Source organism: Triticum dicoccoides, chromosome 1A (genome assembly GCF_002162155.2).
Source record: "Triticum dicoccoides isolate Atlit2015 ecotype Zavitan chromosome 1A, WEW_v2.0, whole genome shotgun sequence".
In the NCBI taxonomy this organism is placed as follows: Eukaryota; Viridiplantae; Streptophyta; class Magnoliopsida; order Poales; family Poaceae; genus Triticum; species Triticum dicoccoides.
In genome coordinates, this window is record NC_041380.1 from 497,149,569 (window position 1) to 497,159,597 (window position 10,029).

General features: G+C 46.2%; 1 protein-coding gene across 1 annotated transcript; it reads left to right on the top strand.

Annotated features, from left to right (window-relative positions):
- The first annotated feature begins 1,402 nt into the window (after positions 1 to 1,402).
- Positions 1,403 to 10,029, top strand: LOC119282538 (respiratory burst oxidase homolog protein B-like). Its single transcript, XM_037562736.1, has 10 exons — positions 1,403 to 2,086; positions 2,184 to 2,340; positions 3,441 to 3,489; positions 4,427 to 4,540; positions 4,628 to 5,542; positions 6,469 to 6,686; positions 6,775 to 6,877; positions 6,996 to 7,075; positions 7,541 to 8,046; positions 9,681 to 10,029. Exons 1-10 carry the CDS (start codon positions 1,546 to 1,548, stop codon positions 9,788 to 9,790), a joined length of 2,793 nt encoding a protein of 930 aa, XP_037418633.1. The 5' UTR covers positions 1,403 to 1,545; the 3' UTR covers positions 9,791 to 10,029.

The window sequence follows — 10,029 nt, forward strand, 5'->3', positions numbered from 1 at the left end:
AAATAGTCTTTGGAGCTATGATTTTATTTTTTCCGCTAAGAGCATTACCTAAAATTTCAGATTTTTTTTACTATTTGTCTCGATTTTACTGTATGCTTGCTCTAAATCTGGAGCTATATATAGGACTTTGTTTATGCTTGCTCTAAATCTATATAGGAGTACTTTTGCAATGTCTACAACTATCATTGGCATGCAATATCATCTAGATCGTATTGTATTATTCATGTATCAACATCCACGGTTACTTCATTGCACTGTAGTAGAATTGCAGATACAAATAATTCTATACTTACAACAGATAATTCCTGCACAATTATCTGAAATAATTCAGTCAGTTATTTTAAACTTTTACCTACTGTCTTTCCTAGAAAGAGTGTAGCAACAACTTGACGGACGTGGAGTATCTACACCCGAGCTCACACCGCACCACTACAGTGCTATAGTGCATGGAGCATCCGTCCCTTATAAACTACGAAGCACCGATACGGCGGCACCGATACGGCGATACGAGTACGGCGATACGGGATACAACAAGTTTCCGAAACATCAATATGGCGATACGGCAAGTATATAAAAATAATTAATAAAATAAATGTAATAAAGACAAACATATAATAGAAGGTGCGAGATGAGATCAAAATACTGCCCATTGTTTGCATCCATGGTTCTTTTCCAGTCATGCAGATTACATACATGTCGTGTTTCCCTCTCTAGCAGTAGACATAGCTCATAAAGATAAATCGAGGTATATATATATGTGCAAGTCTGCTTCCGCAACTGAACTAAGTTCAAAGGATTAGCCAAGTTAGCATTTTTTAATCTAACAAGAAAACACAGGCAGATGCACCACGACACCAGCCAGCAGCCAAGCACAGAGACAAGCAGCCAATTTCGTATGCGATGGAAGTATACCTCATTGTTGCTGGCGACGGGCGGCTGTGGCGGAGAAGGCTCGAGTCACTCCAGACGGCGGCAAGGCAAGTTGGCAGGTTGGACGGGCGATTGCAGGCGACGGCGGTGGCGGCCGCCGCAGCGAGCCACTCAAGGCGGCGGCGGCGGTGCGCTCCCTGCAGTTGCCAAGATCCAATCCTTCTTCTATCGAACTGAGAGGACAGAGGTTAGGCTTGTGGGCTCCTATTGGGCTCAGGTCTGTTTGCGACGTGCTCGCCGTATCGTCGCTGTGTCCACAGCGTGTCGCCGCCGTATCGTGTTTATTTTTTCATTTTTTAAATCAAAAATCGGGATACCTCTGTGATACGCGTATCGGAGCCGTATCAGGCGTATCGGAGTATCGGCCACGTGCGGTACGCCGATACAGCCGATCTTGACGTATCGGTGCCTCGTAGCTTATAAATGGCCACCTCCCACTCGTTTCCTTGGCTCTCATCAGGCGCATCCCATCTCTCCTCCTTTGCTACTGCCTGTGCCGAGTGCCGGCACGAGACCTCCGGCAGTGAGTTTCGGAGCGGGCGAGTTAGGTTCTGCCTCCGCATTAGCTGCGGTTTTCGGAGGCTGGGTGCAAACGGGTGAAGCCGGTGGCCAGACATGCCTAACCGGGTGGGCGCCGACTCCGGGGGCGGCGGTGGAGCGGGGGAGCCCGTGGAGGCCAGCGGCGGCGTGCACGAGAGAGTACTGCCACCGGGGAAGAGCGAGCTGTTCGCGGAGCCCGTGTCCGGGCCGCGCGGAGGCGGGGGCGGCAGCGACAGCGACGAGGTGGAGATCACGCTCGACATGCTGGACGACTCGGTGGTGGTGCGAAGCGTGAAGCCGGTGGCGGGAGGCGGGGACTCGGCGGTGACGCCGGAGAAGCGGTCGTCCTCGCACGGCCATGGCGTGCTCCGGGACGCCTCGGCGCGGTTCAAGCAAGTGTCTCGGGAGCTCCGGCGGATCGCGTCCTTCAACCTCCGGGGAGGCGGCCCTAGCCGCATCGACAGGTCCAACTCGAAGCTCGCCACGCACGCGCTCGAGGGTCTCAAGTTCATCAGCGGCACTAACGGCTCCGCCGAGTGGACCGCCGCCGAGGGGATCTTCGACAAAAAAGCCAGGAATGGGCGCCTCCCCCGCTCCAAGTTCGGCGAGTGCATCGGTAAAACACCTCGCCTCGAAGTAAAACATATTATGCGATCAGGACCGATTAATTGTGTGTACGGCTGCGTCTTCACTACAGTTTAACAATTTCGCAGGTATGAAAGAGGCCGCGTTCGCCGGCGAGTTGTTCGACGCGCTGGCAAGGCGGCGGAACATCACCGGAGAGAGCATCAACAAGTCGGAGCTGCGTGAGTTCTGGGATCAAATTTCAGACACCAGCTTCGACAGCCGCCTGCAGACCTTCCTCGACATGTAAAAGCTGATTAAACTCCGGCCAACTCCATTATCTCTTAATTACTTCGTCCTCATCAGTTTACTTTGGTTTTGCTATAAGAGCAGTGTTAACAATATAGCCAACAACTGGCTATATAAGACTGCCATGTCATCAAAAGCTAACAATATCATTCACTAATATTCCTAAACAATAATATCATTCACTCATGCAATAAAGTTGACTATAAGGTTGACTCTTAGGCTAGTGATTTTTTTTCACTTTCTCTCTTCCTCTTTCCTCTCATTTACTAGTACTCCCTCCGTTTCTTTTTACTTCGCATATAAGATTTGGTCAAAGTCAAACTACGCAAAGTTTGACCAAATTTATATAAAAAATATGAACATTTACAATACTAAAACTATATAATATGAAAATACGTTTCATGGTGCATCTGAAAATATTGATTTCATATTATGAATGTTTATATTTTTTAATATAAAATTAGTCAAACTCTATAAAGCTTGACTTTGACCAAACCTTATATGCGGACTAAAAAAATGAAGGGAGTATTAACTAGGAGCACCTTTAGGGCATTTTCAATGCAAGGTGCCTGTAGAGGCGCTTAGGCAAATAAAATAAATATCATAAAATTAAAAAGCTCACGTAAGCATTCTCCGTTCCAACACGAACCCCTAGCATAGGCGCTAACAAACTCCAACAAACGTAGCTGTTGCGCCCAGATTTTACCTCATGCGCCAACAAATGAAGTATCATTCTTAAAGCTAATTAAGAAAAGAGTTAGGTACTAGAGCACAGTCCCTTCCTTTTTACTTGTCTTTCTTCTTCACATCGAGAAAAATGACATGTAAGTAGGCTTATAACCCACTATTGTATTTTCTCTAAGACACAACTAGATGTGCCCTAACTATTACACATCTAAATCCTATGTCATTGATTTTATGCGAAAATTCTTACGGGTATTTCCTTTTTTATGTTTAATTGATTCATTTTTTTGCAAGGACTAGGAGTATGAGAAAGAAGGGAGTATTGTAGCATTTATTTAACCAAAACCACTTAATTTAGCTCTCTTGCTAAACCAACAAGTTACGAATCACGACTTTGATTACGTAACCAACAGGGTGGACAAGAACGACGACGGGAGGATCAGCGAGGACGAGGCCAAACAGGTAAATTTTCACTACTCTTTCAGTGGTCCATTCAAGCGTTCTATATTTGCCGGTTGTGGCTTTTTTTTCGTTTTTGTTTGTGTATGTGAGATGAGTTTCATATTTTATTGATACCTTAATTTTCTATATCTAAATAGCTAGCCCCACTAACATATTTTTCTCAACATGCAAGCATGCCACCTCATCATTCAACTTGCATAGGAAAGGCTCACCTCAACATACAACTATGAATAAAAATCCACTTCAACATGCAAACATGCATGCATGTAAAATTCCATTCTATTATGGTATTAGATTTAATTCTTATATAATTTTAAAAACTATTATTTCAAATATTCATGTTCCATATTACCAAAATCTCACTAAAATACTGCAAAATACTCCCGCAACAACGCGCGGGACATCATCTAGTTAATAAAATGGTTGTGTGCATTGCTTGATGCAGAGGCCAAAGGTAATCCTCTTTTTTCAAAAATAAATAAATTATCAAACATCTCCTCATTCTCCCAAAATAGCAAATGGAGGGTGTGTGTTCTGCGATTTTCAACGATGGACGTGTTGAACAATACTCGCTTGACCAGATTGCCATTTCACATCTGCACATAGGTGTCATCAACGTACCAGCACGACATGCTTGTAAGCATGTTCTCGTGACCGATTTTGGTCCTTTTCCCACAAGTTCTGACGTACTACTCCTTCAGTTCACTAATGTAAAACGTTTTAGACATTTCTGACAAGACCAAAAACAGTTTAAAACGACATTTCTGAAACGTCTTACATTACTGAACAGAGGGAGTACTGACCAACCCAACGAGCCTTGTTTGGTTCATGTCTTTCACATCCAATTGCGTAACTATCTTGTTGTCTTAGTTTTCTTAACAAGATCAAATTGCCGGAACATTGACTTTTTGGGGGCTTATTCTGGTTTGCTCTGCAGATCATCACGTTGAGCGTATCGGCGAACAAGCTAACGATGGTCCCGCGACAGTGCGAGGAGTATGCACGTCTCATCATGGAGGCGTTGGACCCCAACGAACTCGGCTACATCGAGGTAGAACAACGGCCTTATTTGCTATGCAAGATTGATTCGTGTTACTGATGATGATGCATAGAATTAACAGTGATAATTGATTTGCAGCTGTACAACCTGAAGATGTTGCTGCTGGAGGCGCCGAGCGAGTCGACAACCAACAACCACAAGCTCAGCAAACTGCTGAGCCAGCGTCTCCGTCCGACGACGGATCCCAGCCCTGTCCGACGGTGGTACAAGCGTGCCAAGCACTCCCTGGAGGACAACTGGCGGCGCTGCTGGGTGATGCTCCTGTGGCTGTCCATCTGCGTGGGCCTCTTCGCCTGGAAGTTCATGCAATACCGCCACCACGCCGTGTTCGGGGTGATGGGCTACTGCGTGTGTGTGGCCAAGGGCGGGGCCGAGACGCTCAAGTTCAACATGGCGCTCACGCTCCTCCCCGTGTGCCGCAACAGCATCACTTGGCTCCGGAGCCACACCACCGCCGGACGAATCGTGCCCTTCAACGACAACCTCAAGTTCCACATGGCGATCGCGGTTGGGATCACCGTCGGCGCCGGGCTACACATCATCTCCCACCTGGCATGCGACTTCCCGCGGCTGCTGCACGCCATGGACGACGAGTACGAGCCCATGAAGCCATTCTTCGGCGACGCCAAGCCGCCCAACTACTGGTGGTTCGTGAGGGGGACAGAGGGGTGGACGGGGCTAGTGATGCTCGCGCTCATGGCCGTCGCCTTTACGTTCGCCACGGCACCGCTCCGCAAGGGGAAGCTCCGCCTTCCCAAGCTCAAGAAGCTCGAGAGCCTCGACAGCAACCCCGAGCCTAGGGAGCTCACCCGCTTCGCCGAGCTCGTCAACGCCTCATGCAGCCGCCTCACTTGGTTGGTCAACGCCTTGCTCAACCGCTTCACTGGGTACAACGTCTTCTGGTACACACACCACCTCTTCCTCGTCGTCTACGGGCTGCTCATCGTCCATGGACACTTTCTCTACCTCAACAACAAGTGGCAAAAGAAGTCGGTAAGTATGAGGGTATTTGTTATTCATCTTACTATTTCTACAATAATGCTAAACATACAAAGAGTTACACGCTGACTAGGATTTTTTCCATCTACTAACCAATTGTCCCCCCTGATTTTCAAGGGGTGGGCCGTCTCCTCACCTATTGACCAATAAAATTAATCCTCTTTTGTAAAAGCTTGTAATTCGTTTGTACGTGTAGCATTACTCCTATTTCTAGGACAAAGTAGTATTGAATCATCTCCGTTCGTGGTCATTGAGTACAAAATAACTTCAGAAGTATAGTATTACTTCCGTGTGAGTTTATTAGTCCCTGTCATATTATGTGTCAAAATTTGATTAGCAAAATGTTAATGCATGTCATAAAATTCATATTTTTGGACTTGGTATTTGAATGTAGTGTCCAATGATATTATCTTTGCTAAGTATAACTTATAGTATTATATCTATTAAATAATAATCATAATATGACGCAAAATACAAGGGGCTAGTAAAAAAGAGAGAGGTAGTATGGATTTTCTTCCCACTTAAGATTATGTGTTTAAGGTAGTTCAGACTTAAGTAGTAATTAAATCAGGAATAAAGGTAGTGTCAAAAAACGTCTTACATTATAAGACGGAGTGGTAGCTTAAAAAATAAACCGCCTCCTGCCCAGCTTATCCCGTAAACCACCTCTTTTATTAATTGGGGCTTCTAAACTAGTTAAAAGATAACTAATTTAGAAGTCTCAACAAATTTTATGAGCGGCTTATTTTTTAAGTTGAAAATAGGCAACTTATTTTTTAAGCTGCCTAAAAGAACTGGTCCTTAGTTCGCCAAATTGGTGACCTACATAATAAAATCATATGCATATCCTATGCACCCAACTACAGGTTGAACTATTAATTATTAACTCAATATGTCTATGCCTGTGATACTAAATGCAGACGTGGATGTACCTGGCGGTGCCGATGACCGTGTACGCATGCGAGCGGCTGACGAGGACGCTGCGGTCGAGCGTGAGGTCGGTGAAGAAAGTCAGGGTGGCCGTGCATCCGCACCCGGCGACCCTTCTGTCGCTGCACTTGTCCAAGCCGCAGGGGTTCAGGTACAAGAGCGGGCAGTACATCTACGTCAAGTGCCCCGACGTCTCGCCATTCCAGTGGTACGTACGCTGCATGCAGCCGGCGGGCACACTTGGTTTAATCACCGATCGGCCAATCCGGCCGTCTGATCAATGGACGAACGTGCAGGCACCCGTTCTCCATCACGTCGGCGCCAGGGGATGACTACGTCAGCGTCCACATCAAAACGCTCGGCGACTGGACCAACCAGCTCAGGAACGCCTTCTTAAAGGTACTTACTCCTACATACCGATGCAATTTAGTCGCGTTAATCTCCTCGTCACTCTCTAAGTAAAGCTTATTTTCATATAAAAAGAAGTTAAGAGTGTTGTACTGTGTACGAATCACAGGTTTGCCCAGCACCGACAGAGGGGACGACCGAGATTCTTCGGGTGGAGTACAACCACGATGACGTCATGTCCAACCCGAGGTACATACGCGGCTATTTCTTGTGCTTGCGAAATAGTTTACCCTTTTGGTTGTGAAAATTTGTCCTCGTGTTTTCATTTCGGTTCATGTGGATTATGATCACAACCGATTCGATTTGCCATCCCGTGGAGTGGTCCAACCCAGACTAGCTAGTGTCGAAAAATGCATGCAAATGCCATTACTGATAGCACATGAATGAATTTTCAATCTCTAGACAATTCTTCAACACTTTGAGCTTCATGAAGGGATTGAAGACTCCATTGCTTCGAAACTCACTATCGACTCATGCTATTTTGCTAAGTCGCCCTCTGTGATGCATTCTTGCGTGAATAAATCTACTACGTATATGTTATCCTTAAGTTTCCGTTCCTTATGTGATCTATTGTCATGTGAATTCATCTTGGTCAATCAATATTACCAGCTTATAGTTACCGAAAGTAATAACCGTGTGTTTGCTCTGCTGCAGCCTCCCGAAGGTGCTGATCGACGGGCCGTACGGGGCGCCGGCGCAGGACTACAAGGAGTACGACATCGTGCTACTGGTGGGACTCGGCATCGGTGCAACGCCTATGATCTCCATCATCAAGGACATCATCACCAACGCGAGGCGGCTCGACGGGGACGTCGAGTCCGGCAACGGCCACGCCGGCGCCGCGAGCCCGTTCCGGACCCGTCGAGCCTACTTCTACTGGGTCACCCGGGAGCAGGGCTCCCTGGAGTGGTTCCGTGGGGTCATGGACGAGGTGGCCGAGGCCGACGAGCAGCGCATCATCGAGCTCCACAACCACTGCACCAGCGTCTACGAGAAGGGCGACGCCCGGTCCGCGCTCATCGCCATGCTCCAGTCCCTCCACTACGCCAAGAACGGCGTCGACGTCGTCTCCGGCAGCCGCGTCATGACCCACTTCGGCCGACCAAACTGGGCCCAAGTCTACCAACGCATCGCGGACGAGAACAAGCAAAAACGCGTCGGTCAGTACCATACCGAAACTACGTACCTTCCATTTTGCAATACTACTGCTATACATATATATTCAGCCATCGCAACTTCTAGCACCACACGCTTTGTTTGGATAGCATGAGTGCATGACTAGCATGCTCGAGAAGACGAGAAGTTGCACCTTAATTTGAGTCCCAAGTCCCAACCACTGCAGAAAATTTTGTTACTACTTGCCGATGGTTACGACCACCTCTGAAATTTGAGCTGCCAAGTGTAGATAGAAGCATCAAGGTTCTCCCACTGTAAATTGAGAGAATTCCTTATTTAACACTATCCAAAAACTTTATTCCCTGTTTGACACTGAAAAAATAATTCTTCCCTATCTAACACAATCTTTAAATTTTATTCTCAATATAACACTTCCATCCATTTTTTGTGCAAACAGTGTTAAATGGCACGTGAAATGACAATTCTGCCCTTGAACGTCTATTCAACCATTTTCTTTGACATGTTTGTTCTATTCGCCAAGCTAGTACAAGCAAGATTCAACGCTCAAGTACGTCCGTACATACGCGGTTAGAGATGAGCACGTTCTGCTTCTAGGGAAAAGTTAATCAAGCTGCATGTGTCTTTGAGCTAGCAATGCATGTACGCGCGCTGCTTGGGTGAATCGATCTGGCATTCTAAAACGAACACTCCATCATAGGCTCGCTCAACACTCGTCCGCTCCCGTCCGCTGCGCCTTGGTCGTTTTTGGGCCAGACCCGCCATCGAGTACTTTCCGGCGACGATGCCGAACAACGACTAAGCGAAGCAATTTGGTTGTCTTGGTTTCTGTCTCAAGTTGGCTCAACCCGACGAGATGCTTTACGTCGAGCCTCATGTTACGAAGCCTGATGCACTGCGATGCAAAGTTTGGCCTCAGCTCGCTGATCTAGTGATCTCCAAGCCTAAACACGTACCGACGTACGTACAACAGAAAATAAAAAATAAACACATACGTACATAACAACTTTTGGCTGGATACTCACACGCATAGGAGACTTCGGCTGATTGCCACACGTACGTATTGTGTGTGGTGATTTTACTTTATTCCTTCAATCCACGGTCTTACAAAGTATTATATATAGCAGCAGCCTAGGACACGAACCACGTACATACAACTACAACTTGGTGATTGAATGTGTACAAATGGGATACAAACCACGTACGCTATTTCGAGCCATCCTCACCACCCTACTTCGAGGAGTTTTTGCAGCTAGAACCAAGGGTAATTTTGTCCTTTCACATTCCATTTAACACCGTTAGGTTAAAAAATGAATGAAAGTGTTATATTGGGAACAAAATTTAAAATTGGTGTTAGATAGGGAAGAAACATTTTTCCAGTGTTAAATAGGAAAACGAAATTTAAAACAATGTTAAATAAGGAATTCTTTCCTATAAATTAGTTGAGCTCAGGTATATATATGCACATATATAGGACTACTCCTAGAATATTTCCCCTTGCCCAATTCAGTCATATCAGTCAAGGCATGACGATCTTCTCGCCTCAATCCACTCAATAAGAACAGCAGAATCGATCGGTCAGCAACATTTTTAGTGCATGCATAGCATTAGCATTACTTTTCGGAACTGACACTAACTCTGTGTTTCTCGGATATCACAGGAGTGTTCTATTGTGGCGAGCCGGTGCTCACGAACAAGCTGCGCGGGCTCGCAAAGGATTTCTCAAGTAAATCAAGCACAAAATTCGTGTTCCACAGCGAGAATTTCTAGTTTTGTAAGCCATCCAGCCAGAAGAGGTTTATCCTTTTGCGGAACCGTGTTAATTTAGCTCCTAGATTAACACTGTGGCTTCCCTTACTGTGCCCTCCATCCAACATCGTGTGCATTTCTGCACCATTGTGAACAAACTAAACTGACCACTGGACGAATACATTATTAAAGGACATCATTTTCCCGTTTAGTGCCTAGATTAATAATAAGGCACCGTGAGTGACCATTTGGATTGATAA

Excerpts from the sequence above, each read along its gene's own strand:
- LOC119282538 (XM_037562736.1), top strand. The coding sequence starts at position 1,546 with ATGCCTAACCGGGTGGGCGCCGACTCCGGGGGCGGCGGTGGAGCGGGG. Across the intron at positions 4,541-4,627 it reads ACGAACTCGGCTACATCGAG|CTGTACAACCTGAAGATGTT; the intron begins GTAGAACAACGG and ends ATTGATTTGCAG. Across the intron at positions 8,047-9,680 it reads GAACAAGCAAAAACGCGTCG|GAGTGTTCTATTGTGGCGAG; the intron begins GTCAGTACCATA and ends CGGATATCACAG.